We start from the raw sequence: 18,920 nt of genomic DNA, 5'->3' as shown, positions 1-18,920 counted from the left end.
ATTTAGCTTTCAGGTTGAAGGTGGCTCCTGGCTTGGGACATATGTCAGGGGTTCATATGCAGTAGGGGGGTCCTCAAGATGACTGGACTCAGAGGAACCATTTCAATTAGATCTCAATAAAATGGGTTTGTGATTTTTTTGTGTAGTTTTAATAAATTAACTCTCATGAAAGATACATATGGTTTAAAAATTTCCTATAAAGTGATTGCAGATTGAAGAGAATACCAATCATATAAATGTAAAAATCCTTCTCTCTCTCTCACACACACACACACACACACACGCACACACACACACACACACACACTCACACAGAGGAAGTGGCCACACTGACCCATGCTTCACTGTACGTAAGAGCTTTGTTAGTGGTATTAAAAAATAATCCTTACCTGTTCAGATCTTACCAAAGAAATTTGGACGCATTAAGGAGACATTCTGAAATGTGGATTTACTTCCACGATTGTTAACAGTGAAGCTCATTCTAAGTGTATATTATGCCTCCAAATATTAATAATATGAATTTATTGTGATCATACTTTTAATACCACTTCTGTTTTCTGGGTATTGTTTGGTAACTTTGGGAGAAGCCGGGATAGTAGCACTCTGGAGCTGATTCCTGACTGGGGTGTGCCATCTAAAACAGTTTGGAAGCTACTGGTTCAGGAAGCTTTTCGGTCACACTGCTGTTTCCTGCAGCAGCTACCATCCTGCTACTCAAAGTAGCCTTCATACACCAGCTCCACCTGTGTCAGAGCTCCTTAGAAATGCAGATCCCAGGTTCCACCTAGACCTGCAGAATCAGAACCTGCATTTAACAAGATCCAGGTGACCTGTGTGCACACTAAACTTGGAAAACAGAGTTAAAAGTTCTTGGCTCCACGGAGCCATTTAAATCTAAATTGATTAAAATAAAATTAAAAATTCATTTCCTCAGTTGCATTAGCCACATTTTTGGGTGTTCTGTAGCATCCTGTGGGGAGCTGCCAACGTAGTAGCCAGTGAAAATATAGAATATTTAACTCAGTCAGAGGGTGTAGGTAGAAAGATCTAGAAAAGAAGGAAACAGCAAGCGAACTTCATTTGGAACATATACCCTATATGCAGGTAGAGAAGAGACTTTCTGATACTCAAGTCAACATGCGTCTTCTGTGTGTTATTCCTGTTATTTGTGTGTGCAGATAATGTAAGTTTTCTAAGCCAGTAAATACTGTGCACAAACATCAGTGTGATGTTTGAGATAAACTATTACGAATTACACACTGTTACCAATAGTAACCCTCTCCATAGCATTCAAAACAATTGAGGAGCATTGCGGATTCCAGGGAAAGTAGAACCCTGTCCCAGATCCCATTCCTGCAGGTTGCTCTTTTTAGAAGCTCAGTGGGGGGTGGGGAGAGATGTTTTCACAGCTCCATGACACAGGCACTGTTGGGGTAAAGTTGTTTGTTTTCTTCTGTCTTCTGAGGTTGGCGGTGCCTTCTGGTGTCTCACAGCCACTGATGGTTGGTAGGGAGCTGGCCCTGACTCGACACAGCAGACAGGGTGTGGCAAGATTTCTCTAGAATAAATAGCAGCATTGGATGGTCAGATGCCCTTGGTGACTTGTACCCACCTGGCGGCATGCAGCCCTCCGAGGAATGTGTAGTTGGAGTGTCATTTGCCTATCTCCCCATCATTTCCAGAACATTCCAGGTGATCCCAAACCATTACGAGAAGAGAAGAAGTGATAAGTGTCTCTTGTGCATATTTGTGGTGAACGAAGAAGGGAAAATCAGAAGAAAGGACAGTGGCTCACCTATGAGCTATTCTTTCTCTTCCTACTTCAGAACTCACCTGTTGGACTCTATATTAGGTCCTTTATCTAAAAATTCACCAGGATTTGTTTCTTGACTTGCTCCCATCGCCAGATCAAGCATTTTTTAAACTTTACTCTTTGGGGAAACTTTTCATTCCAAGAGCCTCGTTTTTTTGGGGGGAGGGGGTGACATTTGGTTCATTTTGCAAATAGGAGGTTATGAAAAATTTTGGAAAGCTTCTCATTATTTTGAGGGCATCTCTGGGAAGCAGCAGTTTATCTGTCTACCCAACCCCCTCACCCCAATCTACCACCAATTGCAGAGACAAGAAATACCTAAAATCTCTCTTCCTTCCACCCACTACCTCTACAAATATCATAGCTCAGCTCTCACTTCTGCTCTCCCAAAATAGTCTTAATATCCCCTCTTCCTGTGTCATACATCTTCCTAAAATCTGTATCTTTTATCTAAGGCCATCTATGACTCCCCTGTAGGGACGGGCTCAGGTCTCAAGCTGATTCCCACTTCATTGCTCCCAACCTTCATTAGGCTCCTGTTTATTGATCGCAGTAAATTATAATAAGCACCCCTCACCTTTATGTCTCTTACCAGGCTGACCTATTTATTATTTCCATCCCGTAACTCACACTTTTCCTCCATCTTGAGCTATACTAGGTTCAGCTCTCTGTGGTGGGGATGTCCTTTCACCCGTGGACTCCATGAGTAATCTTCCCATGGTTTCAGAGGCTCTGCTCACATGCTCTGGCTTTTAAAGAATTTCCCTCATCCCTGTTACTGGAAATAACTGAACTCTCGTCACACTTCTGTTTCTGTGGGATGTACTTCTTGTTGACTCCAGGTTCCTTGATGTCGAGATCTAACTCCGTGCCTTCTACGCACTCATGGTCAAGAAGACAGTGAATAGATGCAGGAAAGGAGACATCTTTTCATTGTCATTAATTCCAGATAAGCTCATGAACCTGGAATAGTCTTCCTTTCCTTCCACTGACAGATCTCTTTCAGATTTGTAGCTAACTTGCCTCCTACCCTCCTGAAAAAGAAAAAAAATCTTTCTTCTGATCCTTCAATTTAAACCTAGTATTGCCCTGGGGAAAAGATCTTAAAATCCCTTCCTGTTTCCCAGAGGTAGAGAATTTGTTTCTGTCACTTGACATTGAGTCATTTTTTTCTCCTACTTGGAGAAGTGCCTAGTAATCTAAGTGTGTGTTTGTCACCATTTCTTTCTGATTATTCTTAAATGAAGCAAAAATAGACTTTTTGACGAATGGTACATTCTTCTCCTTTTCAGATCTCAAACTATGCCTGGTGTCCTGGGAAAAAGAAGATGTTTAAACTAATGGTCTTTGAAGCTATTTAAGGGATTTATGAGTTGAAGTGAGATGTTACATGCTTATGACTTAAAAGGAGTGTGTATGATGATTTTCATTCACATGTTTATTATCTTAAAGGAGAGTTTATTATAGTTTTTTGACAGACATTTGGGTTTTTAGTAGTCTGATTCTGTATCGACCCACAAGACCAAAATGGTTATTCAACTTTCTGCTTCGCATTTGTCAGAATAATTTGAGGATTAGCCGTTTAGCCTGCCATCTTTTGAATATTTAAAACATTCATAAGTGGTACAGTATTTGTTTGAAAAATATTCTTTTAATGGCTTAGAAAAGAGTCATACCTCCCACCACTGTGAGAGCAGATTGGGGTGGGGAATGCACTGGCCGTGTTTGCATGGGTAGGGGGAGTACCCAGGAAAAGAATTTGATGCGTCATCACCAGGAATGAAATATCAGGGTTGGGTTTATGGGTTAGTTATTCTGCTGATGATCCAGTCAGAGCAGGTCTTCATTCTTGCCTCTTCCCTGACATCCTGCCTTCTGCGGCTCAGCCTGGAACTTGGTGTGTGTACCCAGATGGCTGATTGCCAGATTTAGTCCCATCCATGTTGGCCTACATAATGGTAAAACACTTCATTGAGAGCCAAAAATTGGCAGTATGCCCAACGCAAAAACATGAATGATTTCTTTAAAACAATGAGAAGATTTGGGGGCCCTGAACTGGAGTTCCTACTAATGAAGTGGGATACAAACTACCCAGTGTACATGTTTCTCCATATCCCAGTCTTGTCCCCAGTACTGCAGTGCCAGGACTAGTATTTGACATCACTGTTGTGACTTTTCTCATGAAGACAAGTTTCTGCAGAAATGGGAACATTGAAAGGGAGTCTGATAAGACTGTATTTGAGGCAAAATAGCAGTGGACCTTCCTCTTATTAGACTTGAAGACAATGCCTGTATTTTTTTAATGAAAACAAAGTTTCTAGATTTTTTTTTCCCCTTTGGTCAAAAATATCCTTTCACTGATTGTGGGCCTTTGAATTTGCCACCCTGGTTTGACCTTCTGACCCTGGGGCTGTGGGGAGGTGGGAGCTGTGGGGTGTGGGGGTGGGGCGTGCGTGGGTGGCCACACAACCCTCAGCATCGGGATGCTTATACAGGCACAGCTCTGGGTTTGCAGTCTTTATGAATATTGAGGTTTGTGTGTGAGTAATGAGGTCAGTGTGACACAGAATAGGTGGCCTTTTATTATGAGCTTAAGCAGCACTGACATCTGTGGCCAATAGTGTTGACATCTGAGGTATTTTAGCACATGGGCTCCCGGCTCTTCAGCCTGCAGTCAGAAAAGGTTTGTGCACAAATACTGAGTATCTAAATGTGTGTGTTTGACAAATATTTAACATTTTTTTGTGCTTATTGGCTTGGGCCCAAGTCCCATTGGTAAGGGGCCTAATGAGCACAGACCATGAGGGCTGATGAGAAGGTTCTGGAGACTGAGAGAGGGAATGGATGCACTCCATGGAGGAGGTGCTTCAATGATACTGAACTACATGCTTAGAAATGGTTCAAATGCTAAATCCTGAGTCAGGTATATTTTACCACAATAAAAAATTTTTTCAAAGTGAGGAAATGAAAAAGTTTGAAATACTTTTGAGTTTTTCTGACCGAAAGAGAAATAGAGATACTGCCTTTATTTCTGTTCCTTTTTCTTGGAGGTTTGTCTTTTTCTGAGGATAAAGGTCAAACCAAGGTTGGCAAACTCAAAGCCGCAATCAGTGAAAGAGAATATTTTTTGACCAAAGGGGAAAAAACAATCTAGAAAGTTCGTTCTCATTTTAAAAATAGAGGTGTTGTCTTCAAGTCCTAGGATATGATTGGTCTCTTCAAATTGTTGTTTCTGTGTTTTTTCTCTCTCTTATCTCCTGGGAGAATCTCCATGCCGGTGGCGGATACAGCACCCCCTACCAAGGCCTTGGTCCATTGCTCCGCTCAGTAGCATCACTTGGCAGTTTCAAATGTCCCTTTCCCCAGGCCTTACTTACGCCCATTAGGTCAGAATCTGTGCCAGCCCCCAAGTGCTTCCAAGGTAGAACTTCTCTGTTAACACCCTCTTAGGGCTTTGCCTATCATTCATACCACAGTCTTCACTGTGGTCTGAGGGGTCTGAGTTGTCTGGCTCCCCATCAGCTCTCTGGCTTTTCATTTCTTCCTCCCCTGCCCTTTGTGCACTGAGCTCCAGCCCCACTCTGCATGAGCTCAGCTTAGGGCTTTTGCATTGGCTGTTCCCTCTGCCTGGAAGCTTTTATCCTGGAGACCAGCCTGGCCAAATCTCTCACCTCCTATAGATCTTTATTCTAAACGTCACCTTCTCAATGAGGCCTCACTGACCAACTATATTAAACTGCAGGCCCGCCCCCCATTCTCTGTACCATGCTCTATTTCTTTTTTCTTTAAAGTTAACCATTATTATATACTCTTGTATGTTTATTGTTTATTGTTGGCCCCTCGCCACCAGATTATAAGTGTCACGAGGGCAGGATTTTGCCACTGCTGTTGGATTTATGCAAAGAATAGTGTGTGGCACACAGTAGTAATGTGTTTGGCTTCGTGGAGTGAATGAGCAATGATGAACTGTGAAGAGCACTAGAAAGGGAGAGAATAAACTCACAGATGACAGTAATAGATCAGCAGCAGCCAATAATTGTTGAGCCCAAAATCCTTGCCACACTCTGGGCTGAGGGCATGATGGGCATTTGTCTTATGTAGTCTTTACAGTAATGCTATGAGATAGTTACTCAGAACATTCCCATTTAACAGACATAGAAAGTTTAAATAAAGAGCCAAAGGCACATAACCAGTTAATGACCCATGTCTTCTTAGCTCCAGAACCTGCAACCTTTAATCAATAAATCTAGAGGAGGGCCTCTCCGGTGGCACAGCCGGTTGAACGCAGCGCTGTGAAGGTGTCTGCAGCCTCTGCAGCACCGATTTGATTCCCAGCCGGCTAGGAAGATTCCCACATGGTGGGGCAGACCTCTCCTGTCTCACCCACTGCTCCCCTCAGCAGTGTACTTCGGTCCATCTGCCTGTTCTGTTTCCCACTCTGTCTCTGGTGAGTGCTCGCACCTCTAGCCTGTACCCCAGTTCTTGTATAAAAATAAATAATAATAAATATTCCAAAAAATTAAATCTAAAAAAATAAATAAATAAATCTAGAGGAAATTATAGAGTGGGGTAAGCAGGAAAGTGGGGGAGCACGTTTCACTGTTCACAATGCTTTTCCCAGAGCGCCTGCATTTAATCTCAGAGTATTTGGTGTTCCTTTCCACATAAGGGAGGCTTTTGCTGGCAGTTAACTTCATCTCCAGGAATGCATTCTGTTCCCTCTCTTGTCTTTCTGTTTAAATCCAAATCTTGTCCTTTCCAGAAGTGGAAACCATCTGGGCTTTCAGGGGAAGTTTGGTGTTTTCCCATATGTTTTTCCAGGATGAAGCAAGGATGTGGCCTTTGGGAAATCATAAGTGGTATTTTCCCTCCTTCCCAGGAGGGTGACAAATTTGGGGAGTTCCAGTTACTGCTGCTTCTTTGGGAACTTGCTTGATTGTGGATGGTCTGTTCCCTTCTACTGTAGTTCCTTGCAGCTCCTAGGCCTCTTCTAGGGGATGTTTGTCTATCCTTGACTGCAGGGGCTGGAACACTGACTGCCTGATAGAAGCTGGTTTCAGGTGTCTGACTGCATCTTATGGGTCCAGCCACCACTGAGAGGCTTGTTTGAGTTTATAGCTGCCTTGTCTCCTTTCTCAGTAACTGCATTAATTTTCTATACTCTGTATTAAATTCCCACAAATGTGGTGCCTTAGAACAATATCCATTTATTGCCTCAATTTCAGTAGCTTATGTGAGTTCTCTGCCCCCATTTCATCAGGCCATGGGGTTGTGGTCTCACCAGAAGCTCAACTGAGGAAAGATCTGCTTCCATTCTTGCTTTGCATTTGGCCAAATCCATCTCTTTGCAGCTGTAGAACTGAGATCCCTTATTCTTGTGGCCATTGGCCAGGGGAGTCTCTAGCTATAGTGTATGAAGCTGGAATCTTAGAGTGTAAAGTAGTCATTGTTCCTGTCCCACCCAGGGGAGGCATGTGCAAAAGCATGAACTCTAGGAGGTAGAGATCCCGGGGGGAGAGGGGTCACCTTAGGGTATATTCACCACAGTAGCCATGTTTACTACCCCACATCCCATACCCCCAAAACTCCTACAGGCAGCCTTATTTATAGGTAAGCGCTGCTGTGGATTTGATGATGTTTTTCATAGGGTTGGTAGCAGGGAGAGGGCCTCTTATGTGACTGTGCCTTCACCCAGCTCTCACCCTGCATCCTCATGGAGTGCAAACTTCAACAATCAAGCAGCCAGCTCTGTCTTCAGAGGATTCAGGGGTCTTTACCACTTTCTCTCCCTTTCAATCATTCGTCAGTGCTACAGTCCTTTCATTTAAAAATGGATACGTAGTTCTTAAAGGGGAGGAGGAATCTCATTTATTTCCCCAATATGCATTGGAGCTCTTCCAAGAGACCATAGACCGAGATGTGATTTTTTCATGGTTCATCTAGAAAATTTGTAATAATGCCCATTTTTGTTGATCTTTTGTGCTCCTTTCAGTTCAGATGTAACTGAGCTAATTATCTGATGAAATGAACCAGAGCTGCCTTCCTTTGCCTAGGACTTCTTATTCCAGAACCAAAGGTGGTAGTTATTCAAACTTGTACTAATGATTATTTCTTATGAGTCTGGACTCTTAAGTTGCTTCTAGACAGATTCATCTTCCCTCCATGTGTTTTATGGGCATCTTACTGGACACAGTGTTCACTTATGTAAAATGATTACTCTTTTTCAACCTAACCATTTAAAATCTCAGTGGGCACTTATGAATAATCTCACACAGTCTGGCAGTAGTCTCCATGGGACAGCACAGCTGGGATTTCGCATTTGAGAACTCTCTTTCACCCATCCCTGTCTTTATTGTTTGAGCTCCCACACGATGATGTACTTATAGCGATATGTCTTGACCAAGTCTTTTCTTTCAGAAGTCTGGAATCTTCTGCTTTAGTTCTTATTAATATCTCTTTGTTAGGGGTAGGGGGGAGTGAAAACATGGTGACAAAATGAAAACATGAGTCTAGTCTCTGGGAAAGTTTTCTTTTTAACTCTATTTATTGAGGTAACATTGGTTCACATCACACCCACCACCAAGGCACCGCTGGTCGGTCCTCTCCCCTAGGCCATCAAGACTCTGCTCCCTTTACCCCCACCTCTTTCATCCCCTTCTGGTAACCTCAAATCGACAGTCAGATTTCTAGGGTTTGTTTTTATCTCTCCCTTTGCTTTTTCTGGTGAAGTTTCGAGGCAAGAAGACTGGGGTTTAGCACAGGTTTATTTGTTTATAATTAGTTTACTCCATCTTGACCAGTTGAAAGCAGTTAAAAAATTCAAAAACACATGACTCAGTCCCTACTCCTGAAAGGATGTGTTGGAAGGAGAGATGAAATTAAAGCATGCTTACTCCGTCAAAATTACACACCTGGGGAGAACCAAATCCTCTTTAATTTTTCACTTTTGAATTTCATGTAAATCATACCCAGATGGTTCATGGTAGCATAAATTGCTTTTAATGATATAAAAGAGTCTTAGAAATTCATTTAAAAAATATGTGTGTCTCAATAGTTCAGTGTGAAACTTTAAGAATTTTCTGGCTAGAGCAAGCTCACGGAGGGACTGGCAGAACCATCCCTGGTAGAGCTATTCATAGGTGCCTGGCAGGGCCTGCTCAGCCCTCCCCAGTGGAGGGGGGCTGTGTTGTGGTGTGAGTCCTGGACAGAGCCCAGGGCCCTGGCCCCTAAGTCTGAGGAATAGCCCCCAGAAGAGAGACTGGCCTGTGGACCCTTAACTGCAACCGTGCTTCCTCTTGCCAGACACCTGACTCAGCCAGTGGGTCACCTGCACATTCTCACAGCCCCGTAGCTGCCAGAATTTCCTCAGGCCCATGTTGGTGTCCTACGGGAACCCCTCACAGGAACAGCACAAAGTGGTGGAATGTCCTTCTGAGACCATTTGCCTCTGGGTCTCCTGGCTGGTCACAGTGCTGTGGGGAGGGGAGAGCCTCCCACACCCACACAAGAGGTGGCACATCCCAGCTCAGACTGTGTTCACCTCAGACAGCCCTTTACATCCACTCTTTTCCCAGAATTCTCCTCAAGTTGGCTTATACATTTTTTTGTAGATCAAAATTTATTTATTTAACTATTTTTTTTGTTTTGTTTTGTTTTTTTGAATATTTATTTATTTATTTATACAAGCACTGGGTATAGTCAGAAGCACGGGAGGGTGAGAGAATTCACCAGAGCCAGAGCGGGGAGCAGAACAGGCAGACTGGCGAAGTACACTGCTGAGGGGAGCAGCGGGCAGCAGGAGAGGTCTGTGCACCATGTGGGACCCTCGCCCAGCGGCCGGGGATTGAGCCGGCGCTGTAGAGGCCGCGGGCAGCTTCGCAACCCAGCACTCAACCGCTGCGCCACCAGGGAGCCCCCTTTTTTTGTTTTTTAATGCATCTTTCATTTTGATAGGTTTTATAGGGTTGGTCTCTGTGCATGTTGACCCCTTTAAAGTCTTTTAAAAATTAATTATTAGTGTTCAAAGTCATGTAGGGATATAATCTCTTCAAAGAAAGTGAAATACAATGAGAGATACAGTGTAAGTCACCTTGGGACACCACCCCATCCCCCACAAAAATGGTTCCTACACAGACCCTCTCCCCCTCTGTCCCCAGAGGTAATTGCTGTGTGGTTTGGTGTGTGTTTTGCTGGTTCTTTTTCTCTGTCCAGGCAAATCGAAACCAGTGGGATATCTTCATTATTGGAGTATGTGTGTTTGTGCGTGTGTGTGTCTGGTGTGAGGGAGGGATATATGAGTGTGTGTGTATGAGTAAGGGGTATGTGAGTGTGTATGTGTGAATGTATGTGAGTGGTTTAATGTATAAGCCATGTTGTGCCAAACCTCTCATTTTATACTGATATGTTTTAACTGCTGGTATGTCTAGGAGGTCTCTCCATGATGCAAATTTCCTGGTATTACTTGAGTTGTTTACCATAAAATTAATTTCCAGCAGGACATTTTTTGGCACTTACTTTCAGGAAAGAATTAGGGTTCCATTAAACACCAATGATTTTTTTTGTGTGTGTATTATGCAATGTTAACTTGTGTGTATCTGCTTTTTCTCCTCTCTTCAGATCTCAGAAAACTGATCTTCACAATGAAGGCTATATCTTGGAACTCGATTGCTCTTCCTCCTTGAGCCTCCTGGCAGGCCAGAAAATCATCCCAGAGTTTGTTAAGGAGGTGAGCCCTGCAGTCAGATGGGACTGAATGATTGAATGGGTTTGTAGAGCTTTCTCCTGAGTGAACATGCCGGGGCTGCCTCAGGACAGATCACTCCACTCCACAGGCCTGGGCGGGAGGCAGCGCCTCCTTTGGCCCGGGGGCCTTGAGCAGCCCCCTCCCACATATCGCTTGCACTGGAATTGACTCTGGAACCAGGTGTTCCCACTGCCTCCCAGGCTGGTGGGACTCCGGACTCTGTCTTTTAAGGCTTGTATGGTATTAATAGCTACGGGCCTTCCCGCCCACTGCCAGAGCTGTTCTCAAAAGCTTAAGGTGGTATGAACCCCCTAAATCCCACCTTCTACTTGTCCTGTGGGTCTTAATTTCCACAAGCCCACTTCCTTCCCTAGTGTGAGAGCACACCAGAGTCCTGTGGCCACTGGCATGTGATTATACCGGGGAAAACTGCCTAAGTACAGGGCATTCGTTTTCTGCCCAGAAATGGGTCTGATTTTGAACGTCTCTTCATGCCATATGAGGTTTTCTGCTGATTGTAGCATCCACTTGAGTTTCAGTAGAGCGACATATACCACAGAAGGAATGTCCTTGCCCAAACTGGGGCTAATTTCATGGCTAAATGTTTACCTCGTTCTCCCTTACCCCCTCTTGCAGGGGTGATTATAGTCTGCCTGAGACCCAATCAGTCAATTAGTGGATTCATTAGTAGCCATCATGGACTGTCAGCGTTCAGCCAGAAATAGCGCTCAGTGCCGGGTTACAGAGAATAAAATAGCCGTGCCCCCTGCCCTCCCGTCCTCACAGTGTGATGAGTGTGAATGAGCGTGATGAGCTGCCCCAGGAAGAGCCGGCTGGGAAGCCAGGGATGCTGTGTGGTGTGGGCATCCGGGAGGTGCTGGAGCTGAGACGAAAGGACGAGGAAGACTCTTTGGCCATGGGCTTATGCTGGAACAGGGTGGGGACCTGAGGGGCTTCTGGGAAGAGAGGGAGGGGCTGTAGGGGGGAGGGGAGAGGACCAGGACTCAGCCGTTAAAGCAGTGAGGGGAGGGGTTGAGAACAATTTTGCAAGAGAGGGAAAGCATTAGTGTGTCCTTTTAACACCCCAATTCTTTATTGCTTGTCTTGCCCCCTGCCTTCCCCTTGGGTTGAGTATTTGTTCGGGCCCAACAAGGCCTTGGGAATGACCACCCGTTTTGGGGGCGCAGGGTAGACTAGGAATCAGATGGACTCTTAGGCACAAATTTCAAATAATCTTACTAGGACGATGGAGACTTTCTATCCTGGTAAAATTTAGCTCATTACTTAAGAAATGAAGGGAGAGTGGTTTTTGCTCACACGTGTGTAAGCCTGAGAACACAGGGGTTGATATAACCTGTACAGGCGTCTCTATGAATAGGGCCATCTTCTCTGGATTGCTGCACTTCAAATATTCTAATACATCGGATGAGAACTGGCCAGAGGTAGAATTTGCGCCATGATCTGAGAAGCAGGGTGTAATTGAGACTCAGATGCTTGGAATATTTAGGGGAAAGTGGGAAAGATGGGGACATGAGCCTCTGCCCATGCTTCAGCTCAGCTCTTGTACAGACATGTCATTTGACACGTTTGTCTTAACCAAACCCCCTCACTGCATGACTGACCCCTAACCTTGTGCCCACGTTGAGCCTGAAGGAGACAGCAGGCTGGATAGTGGACGCTTGGATGCCGTGTGTTATGGTGTGTGTTGGTGGGCATTTATCCAACAGAGGAGTTATTGTTTGTGTGCCCTAAAGGACTTCAGCCAGTTTTGTATTTAACTTTTACTCCTGTCCCACTGTTCTCCTCCTTCCATGCGCACACCGATTGTGAGGACCACAGGAGTGTCCCAGGAAGAAATATACTGATACTGTGTGTGTGTGTGTGTGTGTGTGTGTGTGTGTGTGTGTACATTGGTATCCGAGGGTTCCTTCAATATTTAGTAGAATTAGTCATTGACACTGGCCGGTTCTGTGTTTGTATAAAAATCCTTTAATAGACATGTTGAAAACCATATACTTCCCAACCTACTGTGGCCCCTGCTGCCCCTGCCATAGTCCTGGCTACCAGCACAGTGATTGCATCAGGCAGATGAGACACCTCACACGCCAGCTCAGCCCTGAGGACGTCTGACCCCAAAGTTGTCTGCAAGCGTGTATCCAGCGCTCCCGCCACTGTTCCTTTCCCGTTCATGGTCAGTGTCAGCAGGGTGGAGGAAAGTTTCCCACCTTGGACAACCCTGGTGCTGAGTTTGCACCGACAGTCACCCCTGCCCTGTCTATCATGGATGAGAGCCGGACTTGGAAGGACCCAGCATGCCTGGTGTCTGTGCCAGCGATGGCTTTAGTTTCCCAGCTGGTGGCCATGACAACCAGGAGAAGAGAGTCTCAGAGATGGGACAGGACCCCCCAGCCCTGTCCCTCTTCTCTGTTGTGGGACGTGGTTTCTGGAGCAAATGCCACATCCACATGCAGAGAGCAGAGGGGAATGGGGTGCCCCTCGGTAGAATCAACAGCTAGTCCCCCCGATGGCAGGATTTGACACATGTGTAAATTTTTCTGTCATCACACAGGTAAAGGACCACAGGAGCTTCCCGGCAAGAAATATACTAAAAGCCATTTGTATTTTTTTAGCAAATATTTAATGAGTAGCTCGCTTCCTATTGAAAGTGTATATGTAGCGTGACACTTGTTAATTGCCATTCACTTAGGCCAGAATGAAGCTGTGCCACTGGCGGCTACGGCTTGCCGTCATTACTTTTTATCTGGGTCATTATTTTGTGTGAAATAATGGCTCCTGTTCCTATGACAAGTAGATCCGTCTTACGATGAGATGGTAATTAACTCATTTTGTCATTGTACCATCATGGGGGGAAGCGCATATTCTTCTCTGCATATTGGAATAAAACACAGAGCGATTAGATTTTTTTCCCTATAAGAACAATGTCCCGGTCTTATTTTTCTACCGCATGTTTTAAATGAGCAGACCCTTTGGAGAGAGAACGCGGATAGAAGGAAGGAGAGGAGATTGCATTCGGTTTCGCTAGCAGGAAAAATAGTCATTTGTATCTGTGCATGAAAAATTAGCTGAAGATGCCACAATTTGCTGCCTCCCTCCATCTTCATTCATCCCGGAGGGCAGAGGGGCCTTTATAAAGATGATTCTGTTTTGTTCTTCTTTCATCATGGTCTAATGATTTACGGAGCACTTTGGCCCGTCAAATTAAATCTGGGCTACTGCCTTGGGTTTTTCCCTCTGGTTTCCTGCTGTGCGCCATCCCACCGGCCCTTTATGGAAATTATGTATTATGGACCGCAGAGCGCTTAAAATGCAGATTTATGGGCAGACTTGGAGAGAATGTGTTTTCCAAGTCCTAGAAGCGAATGCTCCGGGGACGGGAGTCAGGCAGCTGCAGGAGCGGAGCCCCGTCTCTACTCCCTCGGGACAGGGGTTCAGCCTGCCACGTGCTTCCGGAGCCCGTCTTGCGTGGCTGGTGGATTTGTGGGGCCCCTCGGAATTTCCTGTTCTTCAGGGTTCCCAGAGGACTGTCCCGAAGACAGCGTGATAGAGAATGAAAAGCCTGCGTGTTCATTTCCCAGTGACTTTATGTGCTCTGGCACTTCTTGGGAAAGTTGCTCATATGTTTGGAACAACATTTCTGTGTAGTTTTCAGTAGCTCTGGTCGGCGCTTCCGTTTCAGAGGCCGCACTGGCGGTGGTGTCTCCCTCTCGACGGTGGGCGGCTGAGCTCAGAGGGCACAAGGTTTGGGAGGAAATGGAAAATTGTGTGGCCAGGTGGCCAGAGGAAGGTTTTGGGGGAGGGTGGTGTAGAAAAAGACTCTTGAAAAGTGAGGAATGGAGAAGCAGGGACCGGGTGGACAGTGGGCTCAGGGGTAAACAGGAGCCTGGAATGAAGGCTCAAGGGCGAGAACGCGCCTGTGGGCCCGGAGAGCAGGATGGACAAGGGAGAAGGACACTGCTCCTGGAAAGCCGGGCTCTTCTCACTGCAGGAAAGCGAGTGAGCTCACGGGGTCAGGCATGTTTCCTGCAGAGATGCAGGGAGTGGGGTGGCCTGGGACAGGGACATAGAAATGCAAAAATAAAATTAATTAAAAAGGGCAAAGGGTCAGACAGATGCAAACTAATAACAAACCCGGAAAGTCTGACTGTAGCATGGAGGTCGCCGAGGGGCAGGTGGGCGGCCCAGTGGACGGTGGTGGGGGACTCCGGTGGCAGGTATGATGTGGTGACATCCACCCGCATCTCTGCATCATCTGCAGTGTTGTGATCCAGTGTCGCCTCAATAAAGGAGAGAAGCAGCAGCAGAAGGGGACCGGCTAGCATTTGAAAATCTCTGACTCCTTTGAAGGAAACAATATCTCAAATCCCCAGGATTCTGAAACTTTGCCTGTGGTATATAAATGACTCATCATTTACTTTCTGGCTGATTGTTGAGTATTCAGAACCTCATTTCTACAAGTGCCTCGCAGAGAGTCTAATTTTAATTAGCACAAGGCGCCGATTCAGAGTGAAAGGGAAATTATGTTAAAAAGGCTTCCCTTTCCTCCCTGCACACCCATCTACCCCCAAACCAAGAGGATGGCGACATTTTCAAAAAGGCAGATCTGGAGGGAGCAGAGGAAGGAGTGTGTGGTTCTGGCAATGAGTGTGCCCTCGGTGTGGAAATGTGAGCTGGGTCTGGGCAGACCCGAGGCTGAGGACGAGGCATGAGGCACGTCTGGAGGGTGCGGTGTCCTGTTCTCTGATGTGTCTCCAGCACTTAATAGCTATTTGTTGAGAGAATGAATGAATGAAAAAGAAACACAGGGGAAGGATCATTAAGACTGTGCCATAGAGGGGAGGGAGGAACTGGAGGTCGCTGAAGTGCGCGGTAGGTCACTTGTAAGAACAAGGGACAACAGATGATAGACAGCAGAACTGGGTCCTGCTGGGTGACCCACAGAGGGGGACAGGACAGCCGCTCTTTTGAGGTGGGAGGAGAGAAAGGGGGTGTCTTAGATGTTCATAGTGGAGGAAGTACATGGGGCCACTGCCTCGGGGCCTCTGTTTGCTTATAAAACGCCTCTCCCACCCCGCCTGTCTTGCTCCTCTGACCTCTGCTGTTTTCACTGGCACACTGTCTCCTGCTCTGTCCAGAGAGGTTAGCTGAAGTTAATTTGAGCCTGAGGGGAAGGAGGGGGCCGGTGCTTGTCTTGGCCAAGACCCAGTACTAGCGAGCCAGACTGTGTTCTTATTTCTTTGGGGAGATCTCTAAGGCCCCTGTGTATACTGTCTGGGGTACCTTAGTGAGCCAGTGCTGTCCCATAGTCTTCTGTCCAGAGGACACAGCCACAGAGGGGACATTCACATGATGGGGTCTAAGCACAAATGGGTATAAACTCTGGGACCATGACCCCGGCTGGCCGTGGGAGAAGGGCGTGTGGGCCGTGAAGAAGTGGTGTTTGCACCCAGGTCTGCGGGGAAAACAGGAGGGGGAGCCTGGAGGTGAAAGGGCCTCAAAGAGCATGGACAGGAGCCAGGAGGTGGGACCGAGCATACTTGGTCTGAACAAGAAAGAGGTAGGAGTCCACTGTGACTGGACCCCAGAGAATGGGACATTGAGAGCGTGTGTGAGGAGGGAAAGCTGGTTAGACTTTCAAGTCCAGGGCCCACGGCAGGCTCAGGATTTTGGTCTCCATCCTAAAGGCACTGGAAGAGAATGTTACCTAATTTACATTTTGGAAAGGATGGAATGGCTGCAGGGTGGCGCCTGGATGGGGAGAGGAGCGGACACAGGCAGGACCCTGTCGCCATGAGGGTCTTGGATGACAGTTAGTGCAGCTTAGGCGGTGGCATCAGGCTGATGGAGGTGAGAGGTGGGTGGATTTCAGCACCGTCACCCAGCTCACGGGGCTGGCCTAGGGAGCAGATAACAGGGCAGGAGGGAGGGACCACACAAGTGAGGCTCCTGTAGCCAGCTGAAAGGGGGCCTCTGCTGAATGAGAAAGACTGTGGAATAGGCCATCCTATCTGTGGTCCAGGAGCTCAGGGCTGGGCTGGACACTGCAGCTGACAAATGGCTGTTGAAACTGGTGGTGGATGAAGCCACCAAGGAAGGGAGGTGCAGAGAAGGTCTTGCACAGGGCACGGGGTGATCAGTGAGGTGGGGGGCGGGGGGGTCGTCAACCCAGTTGGTGCCCTGAAGACTGAACGCCAAAAGTAGCCGTCGCTGGTGTCCCCACTGGCTGCCTCCGTGGAAGCTGTTTTGGTCACCTCTTCCCTCTCAGCGCATGTTTTTATAAGGCTGGATCCAAAATGTCTTTGGGTCATAATTAAAAACCACTGCCCTTAACCCTGCTGAACTTGTGTGTTCCTGTGGAATTCCTAGGATGGTCCGACGTGTTGTTTTTAAGCTTTCAACTTTAAGATGTTTGTTTTCTTTCTGCGGGCTTGCTGAGTAATCTTCACTGTTCTCCTTCATGTCATATTTTATTAAACAACTGAATCTTAATATCTGATTGGGGGGCTAGAACTTGTGCATGTAAGACATTGAAGTTTTATGTAATTTTTGGCCCTCAGAGCATCTGCCATAGGAGATAATAATAAAGGAACTTGTGGTTCAATCAGAGAAAATATTCCCTTGGGACGGCTAAGAAAGGCGTCTCAGTGTACACAGTCGTTGGTGCTGCGGGTAGCTTGCGTCTGTTAGGCCTGCTTTTTGTTGTGGTCTCTGCAGAGAAATTACCCCATATTCAAAGAATTAGAAACTATTATGGAGATGGGGGAGTAGGCAAAAGCCTGGGGGGAAACAGAGAGTGAACGGGAAGGGGGTGGTCCTGTGTGCCCAAGAATGGTTTGTTCCAGGAAGAAGTGGGCCTGGGCCTAACGCTGTCTCTGGGGAATCTCTTTCCTCCTTGCTGGGTGGGTTTTGTGCCTTTGGGAAGGTGATGTCTCCTCCACCCCCACCTGGCAGGAGGTTGGTGTGCTAAGGTTCCTGTTGCTTTGCCTGAGCCGGGCATTTGGGGATGCCTGAAGGTGAGTGACGGGGGGGTGACTCCTTCCCCAGGACATGCTGTGGCCGTGGGCACCTGCAATGTATCTTGCTCCCAAGAAACAGGCCCAGGAGTCATGGATAGACAAACCAGGGCAACCATGGGATTCCAGCCCTGTTGCCTCTGAGCCTCCGAGCCATGCTTACAGTACACAGAATGTTCCTTTTGATGGACGGTGAAGCCAGACACCTCTGGGGACGTGTCCCCTCCATAAGCAGCTCCTCAGAAGATGAAATTCTGTAGTGGGATGTTGGGGAAACCCTCCTGGGTCATGATGCACCTTCCAGGAGTCGAGATTCTGAAAAACTGTAGAGAGAAACCTGCTTACCTAGTTTATTTTAACTCAGCATTTCTGAAGTATCAGTGAAGAACTTTGCCCTTGCTTCTCTTCCCCAAATTCCTGTTTATATCATGGACCTGACTTTGGAAAATGCAGACGTCAGCCAGAATCCCCGGGACCCCTTGCCAGCCATAAGCAGTTACACGTGGGGCTTGGGGGGGACCATGTCCTCTGTTTTTTACAGTGGGTTCCTAAAACTGTCCCCAACTGTGCAGAACTGCCATAGTTATGTACAAGTCAAGGCCTTTCTTGTATTTTTTTTTGTTACACTAAAACAAGTCTTTCTGTGCAGACACTCAGTGTAACTGCCTTTCCTAATCCTCCAGAACCTTTCATGGAGAGGAGATTTGGAGCAGAGCAATTTAAAACCCCCTCTTCTCTTTTGTCATCTCGAAAGACTCGTGCTCAGCGCCTCTGTCATTCTTCTTGCTTCTTTAATAACAGATGTAGCAATCTTGTAACATGTAGTCAGCAGAAAGTAGGTCAGTGGATTTGTTGACAGCTATGGAGTGGTAGATAGCGTTCGCGCTGGTGCCCAGGCCGGTCCAGGCTTATCTGACCACGGGTTCTTGGATGCCCTGACACACCTCAGGCCCCACCCAGGTGACCTCTGCCATCCTTGTTAATCAGCTTTTCATATATATATATATATATATATATATATATATATATATATATATATATATAAGTTTTGCCAGCTTTGATTTCTCATTCTTTTATCTCTCCCCTTTGCTGATCAAAGGTGGCATTTTATTCTTTGGCAGTGCTGTCCAATAGAAATATAATTTGAGCCTGCTGTGTAACTTAAAATTTTCTAGTAGCCGTGTTAAAAAAATAAGGGTGAAATTAATTTTAGTAATATATTTTATTTAATCCAATATTTCATCTGTTAACTTTCAACATATAATATTTTACTTTTTTTTAAACAAACCAAATCTTTGAAATCTAGTGTGTCTTTTACACTGTATCACATATC

General features: G+C 46.2%; 1 protein-coding gene across 5 annotated transcripts in view; it reads left to right on the top strand.

The window, feature by feature from the left end:
• The window catches only part of RFTN1 (raftlin, lipid raft linker 1), a 163,627-nt gene that overhangs the window by 77,183 nt on the left and 67,524 nt on the right, over positions 1-18,920 (top strand). For all 5 annotated transcript variants that reach the window (XM_037524760.2, XM_037524771.2, XM_037524764.2 and 2 more), the window contains exon 4: positions 10,430-10,538. In XM_037524760.2, coding sequence (XP_037380657.1) covers positions 10,430-10,538 — 109 coding nt within the window. The remainder of the gene's footprint in view (positions 1-10,429; positions 10,539-18,920) is intronic.

Source organism: Talpa occidentalis, unplaced genomic scaffold (genome assembly GCF_014898055.3).
Source record: "Talpa occidentalis isolate TD23 unplaced genomic scaffold, MPIMG_talOcc4v2.1 talOcc4.10, whole genome shotgun sequence".
In the NCBI taxonomy this organism is placed as follows: Eukaryota; Metazoa; Chordata; class Mammalia; order Eulipotyphla; family Talpidae; genus Talpa; species Talpa occidentalis.
Note: the sequence above shows the minus strand (reverse complement) of the source record. Positions and strands in the feature narration are given on the sequence as shown.